At 41.9% G+C, this 20061-nt stretch overlaps 1 protein-coding gene across 1 annotated transcript in view; it reads left to right on the forward strand.

The window, feature by feature from the left end:
- LOC117507690 (calcium-dependent secretion activator 1-like) overlaps positions 1-20061 on the forward strand; it is a 547099-nt gene that overhangs the window by 116263 nt on the left and 410775 nt on the right. Inside the window, 1 exon segment of the mRNA XM_034167504.1 lies at positions 9330-9451. Within this exon segment, the coding sequence (XP_034023395.1) occupies positions 9330-9451 (122 nt within the window).

The following is a 20061-nucleotide window of genomic DNA, read 5'->3' on the forward strand; positions in this document are numbered from 1 at the left end:
TCGAGTTACGAAAAAAAAATCTTCCACAAACGTCACACACCACCCTCATTTTGCCTCATGTCGTGGAGGTCCCAACTGAGCGTGTTGATCAGTCTGTATTAGTGGTGATTCTTAATAGAGCGTGACAGCGTTCTTCTCTGACGTGCACACAATTAAACCCTGCTGCACCGCATTCAGTTTCATTGCTGCAATATGCTGAAGAAGGACAGTGACGCCAAGTCAGCTAAAAGTCTCATTCCAATGCTCATCAGCGCGCTCCTGCAGGTGTTCCACCTGCTGCTGTACCTGATGTTTGGGAAAACATGGGAGACTAGAGCCGCGTGGAGCCACACATCTGGCTCTGTCAGTCTCCTCCTTCTTCTCCATGGCACAGAGCCCAACTAAGCATGCAAATGGTCAAAAATGCAAATGTTTGGATCAGCTAAAAGACAGGTCCCAGGGGATGTTGTGGATGCAAAATTGAAAGTAAATAATACTTGGTAGGAGTAAATGAGGTGTTTTTTTTTTCCAAAAAAATGAATTCCGATTTATGTCTTTATTTGCTTGGTGTTTCAGCTGTGATTAGTTGATGATATGTGATTGAAGTGGATACTTTTGAAGAGGAGACTTCGCTTGACATTTTGATGTATAATAAGTGTATGTTGGTGTCAACATTGGTTAAGAGTGTTCAAATGTTCCAAAACAGGGCAAGTCCACAAATTTGGGGACTCTAGGGTTTAAGAGGTTAAATCAGTGATGACATCAACAGTCAAGTCCAATGTCAGTGTGTTAGATTCCCTTCGTTTCATGTTGTATGTACACACTTTCACATTCTTCAGTCAAACAGATTAACAGCTTCATCTGACACGAGGTCTTTACTCTCCGTGGTGTCACTCGCTCCAAAGTCAGACTTTAGGATGAACATTTGTAAGAGAGTCTTCAAACAACCAAGAATTCAAACGTGCAGTAAAGCCAGCATAAAAGAACTCACCCTTACAGGGGTCCAGATACTTTCCTGCCATGCTGTCTGGGACTGCACACCTGAAAAACTCTTTTGGGAAAAGGTCATTAATAGTATTTCTGGCTCTGTGGGCTGCACGTCGCAGTGCCCCCCCCCCCCCCCCCAAATGCAGCTTTTTCATGATACAGAGGAACCTCGAGATACGAGTTTAATTCGTTCCGTGACCAAGCTCGTAAGCCAATCTGCTCATATTTCAAGCAAATTTTCCTCATTGAAAATAATTAAAATAATTTTAATCCATTCCAGCCTTGTAAAACATCTCCAAATCACTCTAAATTATTATTATACATTTTTTATTAACAAATAGGCATGTATACTTTACCTGTCCATAATAAAATATGTAAAATAAAGAAAAAAAGTTTTATTAGGTGTTCTTAACGTAGAAACAGACGAATGCAGTTAACGGAGGTGGAGGACGGGGGGGAGGGGGGAAGGTTTGCGCACACAGTAAACACAAACTAAACTTAACAGGATCATACAGATGTAACTTTAATTGTAAACTTGCAGGTCTTTGGATAAAAACCTATCTAAGGAGGTTTGCTTCTGCCTGCCTTTCAACATGTTGTGTGTCGTTAGAAAGTTCTGACACTTTTTCTGGTTGTTTCTTTTCAGTCAAGCTGCTGCTTCTCCTCAGTTGTTGTATACGTCCTCCATGGCATTTTTTCCAGAATAATCCAGTTTTGTCACAGTTAAACACTTGTTGTGGGACATAACCTTCCTTCGCAACAAGTGCAGCAAAACGTGTGGCGTATTCTTCCGCTGCCTTAAACATCCACAATAGAAGCTTCTCCTCCTTCTTCTCTCCACTTTTTGCTCCGGTGGCGTCCAGAAGCGCAACTCATAACTCAGATTTCTGCTTGTATTCCAAACAGACATATGGGCCGAGCAACAGTTCATATTTAAAAAAAACTTGTATGCTGAGTCGCTCGTATGTCGAGGTTCCACTGTATTCTAACATTTCGAGAAGCTCTTCAAATTTTAACATGAGCGTTGGTGGTGGAAGTGGCTCCGTGTGGGATGGATCCTGGGGTTGTCACGGAGCACTCAGCAGGTACGGGAGATGTTTGCATCTCGATGTGCTGGATCCATCTTAGTCTCTCGATCTGCTTGTGTTGAAAATGTTAGAATAGATATTTGGAATCCATAGCATTTCTGTAGAGGGGCAGTGGTCGGTATCATCAACAGCCGTGAGCACGTCATTCAATGAGGCGAAGCAGAGTTTAATGGTATGTTCCAGCTTTCACCAAATTAAATATTCCTTCCATTGAAAGAATGTAAAAACATTCATTATTTGTTTTATATAACAGCTAAAATAGATCCTTGTCATTTGATATTTTATTAATTTATAAACAACAGAAAAGGGACTTACATTTTGGTGTTCCACTGCTGCTAAAGTCCAATTTGTGACGTGTAGTCCAGTGATGCTGAGCACTGACTTCAGACTTCCATAAAAAAGACTTTGTGTAGTTCCTCAGTCCAGCCAAAAATCATATCAGCTTTTCAGCTGAACAGCTCTTCATGCATCCAGATGGCTTACAGCAGAGTGGATTTTGTGTGTGTGTTAAAAGAATTAGCAGCGTCAGTTAACTTATTGTCCCCTGCGCGTGCACACGCAACTGGGTCAGTGCTTGTGTGCGTGTGTACTACCAAAAAAAGACTGTGTACATCTTCAGTGCAGCAAAAAAAAAAATCACATCAGAAATGAGTCCAGCTTTTCATTCTTTCTTCCTGCTAACAGCCTCCAGACAGCACAGTGGATTTGTTTTGTGTGTGTGTGTGTGTGTGTGTGTGTGTGTGTGTGTGTGTGTGTGTGTGTGTGTGTGTGTGTGTGTGTGTGTGTGTGTGTGTGTGTGTGTGTGTGTGTGTGTGTGTGTGTGTGTGTGTGTTACAAGAATTAACAGCATCAGTTAGCTCAATCATGTCTTGGTAGAATTATCGTCCCCCACGTACATGCACAACGCAACCAGGTTGGCACTTTGTGCACGAGTGTACTACCAAAGAAAGACTGTACATCCTCAGTGCAGCTTTTCATTCCACCTTCCTGCTAACAGTCTCCAGACAGCGCAGTGGATTTGTTTTGTGTGTGCGTGCACATTGTGTGTGTACTTGCACACAAGCGCATGTGTCAGCGTGGCGCGTGCATGTGTGTGCAGAGTGCAATGGTACCAAAATTATGGAACCAAATTTGCACTCTGAATGTAATGCAACAGAAATGGGATGAATTAATCCATGTCATGTGACATACAAAGCACCAATCAAATGACAAGGATCCACTCAGCCGTTATATAATATACAAATAATGAATGTTTATGAATTCAATGGTACGAATATTTCATGAGGTAAAATAACGGAATATTTTATTTATTTGTTTTATTAATTTATAAACATAATTATTAATTTATAAACAACAGAAAAGGGACTTACATTTTGATGTTCCACTGCTGCCTAACAGTCCAACACAAACTTTTTTTGATCAAATATCTTATTAAATTATATTATATTTGAGGCAGAAAGAAAAAACATTGTAATGAGTCAAATCTATTACAATAGCCAATGGTAAATACATATGTATCATCAATTGTCAGAATATATACATACATAAAAGAAAAAAAACAGCCCCCCCCCCCCCCAAAAAAAAAAAAAAAATCCAAAATTACCTTGCAACAAACACAACAAATTTCAGATACAGTAAAATTGTATTTTCTTCCATTATAATGATATTAGCGTAAACTTTGAAGAGCATTAAAAGTTGTGCCTGTGTGCAAATCTGAATTATTTTTACCTAAAACAGTGTACTTACCAGGAAAGGCGGTTGGGGGTGCGGGGTTTAGGGGTATGACATCAGACACGTGACCACAAACTGTTGTAATTTGCCAGGAGCCACAAATGCCTTCTGGGAAATGTTTTAGTGCAGTTAGCCTGGAGAATGTTTATTGAACCTCATGTTGTACGGTGGAAGATGGCCGACAGAATGAAGGATGGGATCATGCCCATCTTGAAAATGTCATCTTTTAGAATTCACGCGCGTCATGTCATGCTAACTCAGTAACGTTAGGAAGTGGTGTCTGTGTCCAGTCTGCTTTGAAATCACTTTGTGAAACGCGGGTGTTGAGTTCTGTACAACAGAAACCTGCGTCTGCTAAAATAAGAGTTGAGTTTACATTAATATAATGTAGAGCTCAGTGTCGAGGTTCTTCATTTTACTGTTTCACTTCAGAAAAGAAATGTTTCACCAGCAGATAATTAGATCTCTTCAAAGCTTAAATAATTACCAAATTTTCCGTGAGTGAATTTGGAAACTTTAACAATATAAACACAAATGTATAGTTCAGCACAACCTGTTTATTTGATCCTATACCAACAAAACTGTTTAAGGACCTGTGGTCCACTCTTGGACCGGCTGTGCTGGAAATGATTAATCTCTCATTAACTTCTGGATCTGTTCCTAAATGTTTCAAATCTGCAGTGATTAAACCATTACTTAAGAAACCTAATATTGACCCTAGTGTATTGAAAAACTGTCGGCCGATATCAAATCTATCATTTTGCTCTAAAATTCTGGAAAAAGTGGTGTCACGGCAACTCGTGGACTATCTTAGAATAATCTCTTTGAGCCACTGCAGTCTGCTTTTAGAAGATATCATTCTACAGAGACGGCTCTCACTAAAGTGGTGAATGATCTTCTGCTTACAATGGATTCAGACACCACTAACGCTTAGCCTAGGCTTATGTGTCATACATCACACTGACAAAGTGAGGAACCTTGGGGTAATTTTGGATCCTTCGTTGTCCTTTGACCTCCACATTAGAAATATTACTAGGACTGCTTTCTTCCACCTGCAAAATATAGTGAAGATTTGTTTCATCCTGTCTATGGCTGATGCTGAGACCCTGATCCATGCATTTGTCTCTTCTAGATTGGACTACTGCAATGTTATATTTTCTGGTTTACCACAGTCCAGCATTAGCGGTCTCCAACTGGTTCAAAATGCTGCAGCCAGACTTTTGACAGGAAACAGAAAGTTTGACCACATTACACCCATTTTGGCATCCCTTCACTGGCTTCCTGTCCCAGTGAGATCAGATTTTAATGTTCTGTTACTAGTGTATAAAATTGTTCATGGACTGGCACCTCCCTACCTAGCTGACCTAATTAAACCTTACGTACCGGCCCGGGCTTTACGTTCTCAGGGTGCAGGACTACTTTGTGTCCCTAAGGTGAATAAAAAGTCTGTGGGTCACAGAGCTTTCTCTTATTGTGTCCCTGTTCTGTGGAATGATCTCCCTGCATCAATAAAACAGTCAGATTCTGTGGAGACTTTCCAAGTCCAGATTTAAGACGCACTGATTTTCCCTTTCGTATGGCTAGCATACTGGTACAGTACGTTACTATTCTTTTTACTCTTTTACGAGGTCTATTAGAAAAGTATCCGACCTTATTATTTTTTTCAAAAACCATATGGATTTGAATCACGTGTGATTGCATCAGCCAAGCTTGAACCTTTGTGCGCATGCGGGAGTTTTTTCACGCCTGTCGGTTGCGTCATTCGCCTGTGAGCAGGCTTTGAGTGAGGAGTGGTCCACCCCTCTCGTCATTTTTTTCATTGTTTAGGAATGGCTCAGAGACTGCCGCTTTGCTTGATCAAAATTTTTTCAGAAACTGTGAGGGACATCAAAGTGGACACCATTTGAGAAATTTAGATGGTTTTTGGTGAAACTTTTATGGGCTTCAAAGAGATTACGGAGTGTTACTGTCAATTTAAGGACGGCCCAGAGTGACTGGTGGTGCGCCACACTCCGAAGCCGCCATCGACAAGCTGAGCGACCATTTCATTTCTAAACGGATGGCTGTATGGATCCGTGACCATCGTGTGCAATTTCTCTGGTTATCACAAGAGCTGGACATCAACCATTTTCCGGCAGATTTCACTTTTAACAAGAGATTTTGTCATGGAAAGCCGAGCGGAGGCTTCGCGCGTCATGATGGATTCGCTACTGGAGCGAGACAAAACCACCTCCGTTTTGGTCTCACAGGACGGCTTTGAGATGGTGTTCAGACAGCTGTCGGTGGACATGCCGGAACATGTCCTGTGAGGCTTCATCACGGCGTTGCTGTGTGACATGCGGCACCGCCACGACTCGTGGAATTCCTCCGCACATCTGTCTCAATGTGCCGAAAAAGTGCTGATGTCCACGTCTTTTCACAATTCCTGTGCTAGTCAGATGACATCCCGGATAAAACACAGCGTCCAGTTTGGAAATGAACGGCACATTCCACTGTTACAGGAATTTTTGTCATGGAAAGAGGAGCGCTATATAAGATGAATAAATTTATATATTTAGAAGTGTAGCAGCACAGAGACGACAGGTGAGTTAGACCTTCAGGATATTTAAGCAGGTGAAAGTCTCCTCCACAGCTTCGACCTCTTCTCACATTTTGAAGAGCAGAGATGTTCTCTTCTTCCTTTTGGACTTCAGGTTTTGGTGTTCAGCTCCATCACTGGTAGTTCTGAAGTGAATCTGGATTTACAAGGTTCTCTGCACAGCAAATGTTGAAATGCTCCTGATCTGGGACAAGTGAAGAAATATATTTCTTAAATATAAAGAAACACAAAGCAGTGCTGTGCTGTTTTCTTTAAGGTTCAGGTGACTAGATAGAAAATTTTAAATAAAACATCTAAGTTATTTAAAGTTGAGACTGTAGTCAGAGCAGTAACAAAAAAAACTTGTGTAGATTTATTTATACGTTCACTCAGTTTGACTGAGTGATTGATTCTGCAGCTAAAGACTAAAGCTATCATTAGCTGATGACACTTCAGTGTTCAGTGGTTCACTAATGGTCATGCTTTATTTTTATATAACACCAAAAATACAAACCATGAAAAGTCCTCTGAGATAAGGCCTAGATGTCTGCACCACAGTGGAGACTGAAAGGTCTGGTGGCATCTGGGTGTCTGTGTTATGGTTAAATACTGCAGCGGCTTGATTGGAGACTGGTTGCAGGTGAGCAGCCTCAGCAGCTTCAGAGGATCAGATGGGGAGACCAAGAGTCCACGACCAGCAAAACACGGCGACAGACTGAGACAACCTTAATGTACCAGGGAGGGAAAACAGCAAGAAACATGAGGAAAGCCTCACTTTTATTAGTTGAGTTTGTGTTGTGATTCTTGAGAAAGTTCTATATAAATAGTCTTTCTAATTACAATTATTAATAACAAACTTGTGAGTTTTTGGTATACAAGTCACAGTGGAGTATAAATTGCACTCGGCTCCCAACTAGTAAAACAACAATTTAGACCCTGGAAAATGCAGTAGCATGGAAAAAATGTTGAAAGAAAAAAAACTAACACTCGATTATGTGGGGGGGTGGGGGGCTTAGAGTAGAACCACTACTTCTTCATAATGAAAGGAGCCAGTTTAAGTCATCTCCTGGTCATCTCCAGAGGGAGGTCTTCCAGGAATGTCCAACTGGGAGGAGGCCCCGGGGAAGAGCCAGGACACACTAGAGAGGTTGTATTTCCCAGCTGGCTTGGGAACGCCTTAGGATCCCCCGGGAAAAGTGACAGGACTTGGCTGAGGATCGGGAAGTGTGGACTGAGCTGTTTCTCTGCTGCCACCGCGACCCTCTGCCTCACTGGATTAAAGCTACTGTGTGTAAATTTACATGTACACCCTGTCTCATGGTGTTAAATCATCTGATGCAGCTCTCTGAACCACTGGGGAGGTTATTGTGGTTAAGCAGTGGGCTTGAGACCAGAGGTTCCTTGGTTCAAACCCCGTCTGGCTGGAAAATCTCTAAGAGCCCTTGGGCAAGGTCCTTAATCCTCAAGTTGCTCTCTGTGTGTAGTGAGCAGCACCTTGACATCGGAGAGTGACTGGATTAATGTGAAGCATAACTGAGCTTTGAGCACTTAGAAGCACTTTGAGCTTCTAATGTAGATGGAAAAGCGCTCTATAAATGTAATCCGTTTAATATTTTACTGGATTAAAGCAAGTGTGTCATTTTTGAAGAAGGGATCAAATGTTATGTCCCTCAAATATTAACACTTTTAACACTTTAAACATTGTTTATGACCTACACTTAATATAAAATAACATGAAATATAACTGAAATATGCCATTTAAGTTAATTTGCCTCATGTCGTATCTTTTACGGTAAATTACAAAGCATTAAAAATCTTGAATTTCTTTAATGTATTCTGTCCATTGATGTGTGTGACGGGCCCATCATATGGCACCAATGGCCCCTGACATCAGGCACTGATTGGTAGGGGTGTCGAAAAAAATCGATTCACGTTCGAATCATGATTCTTATTTATTACGATTCTGAATCAATCCAAAATGTCCAAGAATCAATTTTTAAAAAGCATTTTTTTTTAAACATTTTCTTACTTACTTGCTGCGTGTATTGTTTGTCAGGCAACGGCTTCCGTACTACAGCGGGGGGGTGTCTGGCGTGCTTCAAACACTCGTGAGCTGCAGCTTAGCATGGAGGATGAAGAGCTAATTCAGCCAGCACCGTCTTTGCTGAAGGCAAATGTTTGGGCGCATTTTGGATTTTGTTGTTTGCTGCATAAGAAGGAGCTTGACATGACTTGTGCAGTGTGCAAAATCTGCAAAATGAAAGTCAAGTACTTCGGAAACACTTCAAATCCGCAAGCCCACATGCTACACCATCACCCGGAGTGAAAAGGAGCAGAGCAGCGGCATCTGCCGACTACTGACCAGCGCTTCGCTAAACTGCTAGCCAACTCTGAATGAGCAAAGCAGATAAGTAAATTTAGATCTAGAATCACTTGATTAACCTTGTAAAGCTGCATTTTCTTAAGTATAAACATTTTTAAAAGTAATATAACCAGTTCTGATAGCTCTTTGAATCGAAAATCAATTCTGAATCGAATCGTCACCCCAAGAATCGGAATCGAATTGAATTGTGAGTTGTTGTATGATTCACATCCCTACTGATTGGCTATTAGACCAGAATACATTTTTAAAATATGAATCTCCGCTTTCTGGTTTTGGAGCAAAGTCCCGCCTACAACACTTGATTTGTTTAGCCTGAAATATCGGTATCAGCCTCCAAAGCTTGTCTATAAACACTATCAGCCCTTAAATAGTTCATATTGGTCAAACCCCTATTCTCTGTCACACACACACACACATGCACACACAGACACACAGTCTGTCAGTTCCAGATGATTCCAGGTGAGTATCGTCTCGTTTGCCGCTGATGCCAATTGTGTTCATGCCCACGTTTTGTAAGTAGAACAGTGTTGGTTTTTGTGTGTGTGTGTGTGTGTGTGCGCGCGCCTTTGTGTACGTGTTGTAGGTGGTGATCATGGAGGTCCACGGTCTGAAGTCTCTGGCTCCAAACAGGATTGTGTACTGCACCATGGAGGTGGAGGGAGGACACAAGCTACAGACGGACCAGGCTGAGGCCTCCAAGCCCACGTACGTTTTTTGCACACTCAAATCCCAAAAGCACCTTGTTGTTGTCAAAGAGTGCAGCTTTGATGTGGCACAGAAGGACTGCAGAGGAGCAGAGCTGGGTGCAAGCTCCCGCTGTGACCATCAAACATCATCACAGGAACCGTGTGCTGTGGAATTAAAGCTCCACTGTCACTTGACAAATACTAAACACAGGGAGACAATCGGGGGCCTGTTAAGAAGCTCTGCAGCTCCAGTTTCACCATCAAGAAAAAGAAAAAATAATAATAATAGTAACAAAAAGCATCTTTGAATGCACACATGCACAAATGTGGTCACGCTGGTTATCATTTACACAAATAAAATATTTCTTCACCAAGCAGCCACCCATCGTGCATGTGCCAGCCTCCAGCCTGTTCCCAACCCAGCCCAATGCATTTGTGCATCACATATGATTTGAACGTTGATGGAATGAAAATGTTTCCTATTAACAAAAAACAAATTCATTATGTGATGGCACCTTTTTAGCAAAATGTGTGCAGTCAGTAGCTCCGATTACATTCGGGAAACCGGCTCTTGCTGCAAATTGAGCTTTTGGAATGTGATGTACCTGATGATATTCAGATGATTGTGTTCCACACAGCTGGCACAGTTCAGGCCAAGGTTGGCTGGCACACTCATGCTCTCCCGCTGGAATGTCCCGTTACCAGGAAGCCCAGCGTGGTCACCACCTGTGTGGGCACAGACAACCCTTGGCTCCTCGCCGTATTGTGCTCTGGGCCAGCCGCAGTTCTGTGCTCAACTGCAGTAACAGTGGCCACGGTAATCGAAATTGCTTTATGAGCCAATTATCGTCATTTGTATGTAAATCCTCACGTTCCCTGAATACACGCTCACGTCAGATTGCATCATTCCCAAGGTCCTCTAACGCTAACGCTAACGCTAACGCAGCCACTGTTAGCGCCATTTTACTCATCACTTTGCATTTTTTTATATCCATCCATATAACTGCAAACACGTGGGTGTGTTAATTGTTCATCAGTGTGTCTCTGATGTTCCTCATCACTCTGATGATTTCATGTTTTCACACTATTAACGGCTTCCAGCATCACCTCTACGTGTCGGCAGAGGAACCGTAGCTGTAGATACGTGCAGCCGTCAGCCAGGATTTCAGTGTGACGCACCGTACATTTCCACAGTCATTTCACTTTTGATACATCTAAATGTTAGCGTGGAGACGTATGCCAGATTTTTGTGCAGAAGCACGCTTTGTACATGAGGCCCCTGGTGTTGGTCCACTGTGTTTGATCAAGTCCAAAGTCACACAGCCACCTACCAGGAGACGTTAGAGAACTTCAGGCTTCCATCTGCTGACAAGCTTTATGGAGATGCTGGTTTCCTTTTCCAGCAGGACTTGGTACCTCGGTGCCAGAACTACTAGTACCTGCTTTGCTGTCCGTGGTGTTACTGGACTTGATTGTCCCAGTAGATAATACCTCATGGATTCTTTGTGGAGTATTATCAAGAGGAAGACGAGAGGCACCAGATCAGTGATCCAGACCAGCTGAAGGCCACTGTCAAAGCAGCCTGGACTTCCAGAACCCCTCAGCAGGTCCACAGACTGAACACCTCCACACTGCACTGACCCAGGAACTCATTTAAGAGGAACCACAACCAAGAACTGAGGACACACATGAATAAATTCTACAGACGTCTCTGTTTTACAGCTTTAACTGATGCACATTTTCTTTTTCTTTTTTTTTCGCTGTAGGCTGTACAACCCCAATTCCAATGAAGTTGGGATGTTGTGTGAAATGTAAATTACAAATAGAATACAATGATTTTCAAATCCTCTTCAACCTATATTCAATTGAATACACCACAAAGACAAGATATTTAATGTTCAAACTGATAAACTTTATTGTTTTTGTGTAAATAGTTGCTCATTTTGAAATGGATGCCTGCAACACGTTTCAAAAAAGCTGGGACAGTGGTATGTTTACCACTGTGTTACATCACCTTTCCTTCTGACAACACTCATTAAGCATTTGGGAACTCATTCATTCATTCATCTTCTACTGCTTAGTCCAATTAAGGGTCGTGGGGGGCTGGAGCCACTGCTGGGATGGGCGGTATTGCTTAAATTTTCATTGTTACGCAGATGATACCCAGCTTTATCTATCCATGAAGCCAGAGGACACACACCAATTAGCTAAACTGCAGGATTGTCTTACAGACATAAAGACATGGATGACCTCTAATTTCCTGCTTTTAAACTCAGATAAAACTGAAGTTATTGTACTTGGCCCCACAAATCTTAGAAGCATGGTGTCTAACCAGATCGTTACTCTGGATGGCATTTCCCTGATCTCTAGTAATACTGTGAGAAATCTTGGAGTCATTTTTGATCAGGATATGTCATTCAAAGCGCATATTAAACAAATATGTAGGACTGCCTTTTTGCATTTACGCAATATCTCTAAAATCAGAAAGGTCTTGTCTCAGAGTGATGCTGAAAAACTAATTCATGCACTTATTTCCTCTAGGCTGGACTATTGTAATTCATTATTATCAGGTTGTCCTAAAAGTTCCCTAAAAAGCCTTCAGTTGGTTCAGAATGCTGCAGCTAGAGTACTGACGGGGACTAGAAGGAGAGAGCATATCTCACCCGTGTTGGCCTCTGTTCATTGGCTTCCTGTTAATTCTAGAATAGAATTTAAAATTCTTCTTCTTACTTATAAGGTTTTGAATAATCAGGTCCCATCTTATCTTTGGGACCTCGTAGTACCATATTACCCCATTAGAGCGCTTCGCTCTCAGACTCCGGGCTTACTTGTAGTTCCTAGGGTTTGTAAGAGTAGAATGGGAGGCAGAGCCTTCAGCTTTCAGGCTCCTCTCCTGTGGAACCAGCTCCCAATTCAGATCACGGAGACAGATACCCTCTCTACTTTTAAGATTAGGCTTAAAACTTTCCTTTTCGCTAAGGCTTATAGTTAGGGCTGGATCGGGTGACCCTGGACCATCCCTTGGTTATGCTGCTTTAGACGTAGACTGTGGGGGGGTTCCCATGATGCACTGTTTCTTTCTCTTTTTGCTCCATATGCATCACTCTGCATTTAATCATTAGTGATCGATCTCTGCTCCCCTCCACAGCATGTCTTTTTCCTGGTTCTTTCCCTCAGCCCCAACCAGTCTCAGCAGAAGACTGCCCCTCCCTGAGCCTGGTTCTGCTGGAGGTTTCTTCCTGTTAAAAGGGAGTTTTTCCTTCCCACTGTGGCCAAGTGCTTGCTCATAGGGGGTCGTTTTGACCGTTGGGGTTTTTCATAATTATTGTATGGCCTTGCCTTACATTATGGAGCGCCTTGGGGCAGCTGTTTGTTGTGATTTGGCGCTATATAAGAAAAAAGTTGATTGATTGATTGATAGAGCGCGAGGCGGGGTGCACCCAGGACAGGACGTCAGTCTGTCGCAGGGCCACAAATAGATAAACAAACACAGACACACCTACACACACACACCTATGGACAATTTTAAAGATTCCAATCCACCTAACCCACATGTCTTCGGATGTGGGAGGAAACCGGAGCAAACACGGGGAGAACATGCAAACTCCACACAGAAAGGCCAAGGAAATTGAACCCATGACCTGCTCGCTGTGAGGCAACAGTGCTAAACACTAAGCCACCGTGCTGCCCCACGTTTGGGAACTAAGGACACTAATTGTGAGTGTCATGATTGGGTATAAAAGGAGCATCCCCAAAAGGCTCAACTGTTAACAAGCAAAGATGGGGTGAGGATCACCACTTTGTGAACAACTGCATGAAAAAATAGTTCAACAGTTTAAGAACAATGTTTCTCAATGTTCAGTTGGGGATTCCATCATCTACAATCCATAATATAATCAGAAGATTCAGAGAATCTGGAGAACTTTCTACACGTAAGCGGCAAGGCCGAAAACCAGCATTGAATGCCCGTGACCTTTGATCCCTCAGGCGGCACTGCATTAAAAACCGACATCATTGTGTAAAGGATCTTACTACGTGGGCTCAGGAACACTTCAGAAAACCATTGTCCGTTAACACAGTTCGTCACTACATCTACAAGTGCAAGTTAAAACTCTACCATACAAAGTGAAAGCCAAACATCAACAACATCCAGAAACACTGCCGCCTTCTCTGGGCCCGAGCTCATTTGAAATGGACAGATGCAAAGTGGAAAAGTGTGCTGTGGCCTGATGAGTCCACATTTCAAATTGTTTTTGGAAATCATGGATGTCGTGTCCTCTGGATAAAAGAGGAAAAAGACGATCCAGATTGTTACCAGAGCAAAGTTCAAAAGCCAGCATCTGTGATGGTATGGGGGTGTGTTAGTGCCCATGGCATGGACAACTTACACATCTGTGATGGCACCATCAACGCTGAAAGGTACATCCAGGTTTTGGAGCAACACATGCTGCCATCCAAGCAACGTCTTTTTCAGGGACGTCCCTGCTTATTTCAGCAAGACAATGCCAAACCACATTCTGCACGTGTTACAACAGCGTGGCTTCATAGTAAAAGAGTGCGGGTACTAGACTGGCCTGCCTGCAGTCCAGACCTGTTGCCCATTGAAAATATGTGGCGCATTATGAAGCGCCAAATACGACAACGGAGACCCCGGACTGTTGAACAACTGAAGTCATACATCAAGCAAGAATGGGAAAGAATTCCACCTACAAAGCTTCAACAATTAGTGTCCTCAGTTCCCAAACGCTTATTGAGTGTTGTTAGAAGGAAAGGTGATGTAACACAGTGGGAAACATACCACTGTCCCAGCTTTTTGAAATATGTTGCAGGCATCCATTTCAAAATGAGTAAATATTTGCACAAAAACAATAAAATTTATCAGTTTGAACATTAAATATCTTGTCTTTGTGGTGTATTCAGTTGAATATAGGTTGAAGAGGATTTGAAAATCATTGTATTCTGTTTTTATTTACATCTTACACAACGTCCCAACTTCATTGGAATTGGGGTTGTAATTATCAAATAAAAATCATGAAACGTGAGTTTTTCTGACTGAAAATATTCAGGTTCTTCATGATGCCGCTGTGGTTCTGGCTGCATGAGTTACTTTGTGCTCAAACATGAAGGATTTTGGTGTTTGTCATTCCATTTGCACAGACGTGTCACTGACGTGTTCAGGTACACGTATTAAAACTCTGTCTACTCAGAGTGGAGAAGGTGAACGTGTGAAATGATGTTTAAAACAACCTGTTGTGAAGAAGTGAGGATGACGTTCAGATTTATTTCTGTGTGATATCAGCTGGATCAACTCCTCTGTGTGCGTGCATGCGTGCGTGCACAGTTTTCTGGAGAATGAAGAGTACGGTGGGTTAGCACTGTTGCCTCACAGCAAGATGGTTGGATTCCCACCTGTGGTGTGCATTTCTTTGTGGAGTTTGCATGTTCTCCCCGTCTTTATGTGGGTTTCCTCCCACATCCCAAGACATGCAGGTTTAGTGGATTGGAAACATTATAATTGTCCAGGTCTCTCTTGCAAAAGAGGTGCTGATCTCAATGGGACTAACCTGGTTAAATAAAGGTTAAATTAAATTTGTCAGTCCTCTATTATCACAACCTGATCCAATACTGCCATCTGCTGTTGAAATAACATAACTGCAACAGACGGGTTGAGACTTCTGGGTTTATGTGTTTCTGTGTGTGTGTTTCTGTGAGTTTGTGTGTGTGTTTGTGTGTGTGTGTGTGTGTATATGCGTTTCTGTGTGTGTGTGTTTGTGTGTGTGTGTATGCGTTTGTGTGTGCGTGCGTGTTTCTGTGTGTGTGCGTATGTGTGTTTCTGTGTGTGTGTGTGTGCGTGTGTGTTTCTGTGTATGTGGTGTGTGTGTGTGTGTGTGTGTGTGTGTGGTTCTCTGTCTGTATGTTTCTGTATGTCTGTATGTGTGTGTCTGTGTGGTTCTCTGTCTATGTTTCTGTATGTCTGTGGTTCTCTATGTATGTTTGTGTGTGTGTGTGTGTGTGGTTCTCTATGTATGTTTCTGTATGTCTGTGTGTGTGTGTCTGTGGTTCTCTATGTGTGTGTATGTATGTGTGTGTGTGTGGTTCTCTATGTATGTTTCTGTATGTCTGTGTGTGTGTGTGGTTCTCTATGTGTGTGTGTGTGTGTGGTTCTGTGTGTGTGTGTGTCTGTGTGGTTCTCTGTGTGTCTGTGTGTGTGTGTACAAACACACAAACATGTAACCTGTCTCTGTGTGTTCTGTGTGTGTGTGTCTGTGATTCTGTGTGTGTGTCTGTATTTCTGTGTTTCTGTGTATGTTTCTGTATGTCTGTGTTTCTGTGTGTCTGTGTTTCTGTGTGTGTGTGTGTGTGTGTGTGTGTCTGTATGTCTGTGATTCTGTGTGTGTCTGTGTTTCTGTGTATGTTTCTGTATGTAAAAAAATGAGGTGGGCTTCATAGATAATTGGCAAAGCTTCTGGGGAAAACCTGGTCTTGTTAGGAGAGACGGCATCCATCCCACTTTGGATGGAGCAGCTCTCATTTCTAGAAATCTGGCCATTTTCTTAAATCCTCCAAACCGTGACTATCCAGGGTTGGGACCAGGAAGCAGAGTTGTAGTCTTACACACCTCTCTGCAGCTTCTCTCCCCCTGCCATCCCCTCATTACCCCATCCCCGTAGAGACGGTGCCTGCTCCCAGACCACCAATAACTAGCAAAAATCTATTTAAGCATAAAAATTCAAAAAGAAAAAATAATATAGCACCTTCAACTGCACCACAGACTAAAACAGTTAAATGTGGTCTATTAAACATTAGGTCTCTCTCTTCTAAGTCCCTGTTAGTAAATGATATAATAATTGATCAACATATTGATTTATTCTGCCTTACAGAAACCTGGTTACAGCAGGATGAATATGTTAGTTTAAATGAGTCAACACCCCCGAGTCACACTAACTGTCAGAATGCTCGTAGCACGGGCAGAGGCGGAGGATTAGCCGCAATCTTCCATTCCAGCTTATTAATTAATCAAAAACCCAGACAGAGCTTTAATTCATTTGAAAGCTTGACTCTTAGTCTTGTCCATCCAAATTGGAGGTCCCAAAAACCAGTTTAATTTGTTATTATCTATCGTCCACCTGGTCATTACTGTGAGTTTCTCTGTGAATTTTCAGACCTTTTGTCTGACTTAGTGCTTAGCTCAGATAAGATAATTATAGTGGGCGATTTTAACATCCACACAGATGCTGAGAATGACAGCCTCAACACTGCATTTAATCTATTATTAGACTCTATTGGCTTTGCTCAAAATGTAAATGAGTCCACCCACCACTTTAATCATATCTTAGATCTTGTTCTGACTTATGGTATGGAAATAGAAGACTTAACAGTATTCCCTGAAAACTCCCTTCTGTCTGATCATTTCTTAATAACATTTACATTTATTCTGATGGACTACCCAGCAGTGGGGAATAAGTTTCATTACACTAGAAGTCTTTCAGAAAGCACTGTAACTAGGTTTAAGGATATGATTCCTTCTTTATATTCTCTAATGCCATATACCAACACAGTGCAGAGTAGCTACCTAAACTCTGTAAGTGAGATAGAGTATCAATCAATCAATCAATCAATTTTTTTATATAGCGCCAAATCACAACAAACAGTTGCCCCAAGGCGCTTTATATTGTAAGGCAAGGCCATACAATAATTATGTAAAACCCCAACGGTCAAAACGACCCCCTGTGAGCAAGCACATGGCTACAGTGGGAAGGAAAAACTCCCTTTTAACAGGAAGAAACCTCCAGCAGAACCAGGCTCAGGGAGGGGCAGTCTTCTGCTGGGACTGGTTGGGGCTGAGGGAGAGAACCAGGAAAAAGACATGCTGTGGAGGGGAGCAGAGATCGATCACTAATGATTAAATGCAGAGTGGTGCATACAGAGCAAAAAGAGAAAGAAACAATGCATCATGGGAACCCCCCAGCAGTCTACGTCTATAGCAGCATAACTAAGGGATGGTTCAGGGTCACCTGATCCAGCCCTAACTATAAGCTTTAGCAAAAAGGAAAGTTTTAAGCCTAATCTTAAAAGTAGAGAGGGTGTCTGTCTCCCTGATCTGAATTGGGAGCTGGTTCCACAGGAGAGGAGCCTGAAAGCTGAAGGCTCTGCCTCCCATTCTACTCTTACAAACCTTAGGAACTACAAGTAAGCCTGCAGTCTGAGAGCGAAGCGCTCTATTGGGGTGATATGGTACTACGAGGTCCCTAAGATAAGATGGGACCTGATTATTCAAAACCTTATAAGTAAGAAGAAGAATTTTAAATTCTATTCTAGAATTAACAGGAAGCCAATGAAGAGTATCTCGTCAATAGTTTTAGATCCTCATTGAAGACAACTTTGGATGCTGTAGCTCCTCTGAAAAAGAGAGCTTTAAATCAGAAGTGCCTGAGTCCGTGGTATAACTCACAAACTCGCAGCTTAAAGCATTTAACCCGTAAGTTGGAGAGGAAATGGCGTCTCACTAATTTAGAAGATCTTCACTTAGCCTGGAAAAAGAGTCTGTTGCTCTATAAAAAAGCCCTCCGTAAAGCTAGGACATCTTACTACTCATCACTAATTGAAGAAAATAAGAACAACCCCAGGTTTCTTTTCAGCACTGTAGCCAGGCTGACAGAGTCAGAGCTCTATTGAGCCGAGTATTCCTTTAACTTTAACTAGTAATGACTTCATGACTTTCTTTGCTAATAAAATTTTAACTATTAGAGAAAAAATTACTCATAACCATCCCAAAGACGTATCGTTATCTTTGGCTGCTTTCAGTGATGCCGGTATTTGGTTAGACTCTTTCTCTCTGATTGTTCTGTCTGAGTTATTTTCATTAGTTACTTCCTCCAAACCATCAACATGTCTATTAGACCCCATTCCTACCAGGCTGCTCAAGGAAGCCCTACCATGAATTAATGCTTCGATCTTAAATATGATCAATCTGTCTTTATTAGTTGGCTATGTACCACAGGCTTTTAAGGTGGCAGTAATTAAACCATTACTTAAAAAGCCATCACTTGACCCAGCTATCTTAGCTAATTATAGGCCAATCTCCAACCTTCCTTTTCTCTCAAAAATTCTTAAAAGGGTAGTTGTAAAACAGCTAACTGATCATCTGCAGAGGAATGGTCTATTTGAAGAGTTTCAGTCAGGTTTTAGAATTCATCATAGTACAGAAACAGCATTAGTGAAGGTTACAAATGATCTTCTTATGGCCTCAGACAGTGGACTCATCTCTGTGCTTGTTCTGTTAGACTTCAGTGCTGCTTTTGATACTGTTGACCATAAAATTTTATTACAGAGATTAGAGCATGCCATAGGTATTAAAGGCACTGCGCTGCGGTGGTTTGAATCATATTTATCTAATAGATTACAATTTGTTCATGTAAATGGGGAATCTTCTTCACAGACTAAGGTTAATTATGGAGTTCCACAAGGTTCTGTGCTAGGACCAATTTATTCACTTTATACATGCTTCCCTTAGGCAGTATTATTAGACGGCATTGCTTAAATTTTCATTGTTACGCAGATGATACCCAGCTTTATCTATCCATGAAGCCAGAGGACACACACCAATTAGCTAAACTGCAGGATTGTCTTACAGACATAAAGACATGGATGACCTCTAATTTCCTGCTTTTAAACTCAGATAAAACTGAAGTTATTGTACTTGGCCCCACAAATCTTAGAAACATGGTGTCTAACCAGATCCTTACTCTGGATGGCATTACCCTGACCTCTAGTAATACTGTGAGAAATTTTGGAGTCATTTTTGATCAGGATATGTCATTCAATGCGCATATTAAACAAATATGTAGGACTGCTTTTTTGCATTTACGCAATATCTCTAAAATTAGAAAGGTCTTGTCTCAGAGTGATGCTGAAAAACTAATTCATGCATTTATTTCCTCTAGGCTGGACTATTGTAATTCATTATTATCAGGTTGTCCTAAAAGTTCCCTGAAAAGCCTTCAGTTAATTCAAAATGCTGCAGCTAGAGTACTAACGGGGACTAGAAGGAGAGAGCATATCTCACCCATATTGGCCTCTCTTCATTGGCTTCCTGTTAATTCTAGAATAGAATTTAAAATTCTTCTTCTTACTTATAAGGTTTTGAATAATCAGGTCCCATCTTATCTTAGGGACCTCATAGTACCATATCACCCCAATAGAGCGCTTCGCTCTCAGACTGCAGGCTTACTTGTAGTTCCTAGGGTTTGTAAGAGTAGAATGGGAGGCAGAGCCTTCAGCTTTCAGGCTCCTCTCCTGTGGAACCAGCTCCCAATTCAGATCAGGGAGACAGACACCCTCTCTACTTTTAAGATTAGGCTTAAAACTTTCCTTTTTGCTAAAGCTTATAGTTAGGGCTGGATCAGGTGACCCTGAACCATCCCTTAGTTATGCTGCTATAGACTTAGACTGCTGGGGGGTTCCCATGATGCACTGAGTGTTTCTTTCTCTTTTTGCTCTGTATGCACCACTCTGCATTTAATCATTAGTGATTGATCTCGGCTCCCCTCCACAGCATGCCCCTCCCTGAGCCTGGTTCTGCTGGAGGTTTCTTCCTGTTAAAAGGGAGTTTTTCCTTACCACTGTCGC

Source organism: Thalassophryne amazonica, chromosome 3 (assembly GCF_902500255.1).
Source record: "Thalassophryne amazonica chromosome 3, fThaAma1.1, whole genome shotgun sequence".
In the NCBI taxonomy this organism is placed as follows: Eukaryota; Metazoa; Chordata; class Actinopteri; order Batrachoidiformes; family Batrachoididae; genus Thalassophryne; species Thalassophryne amazonica.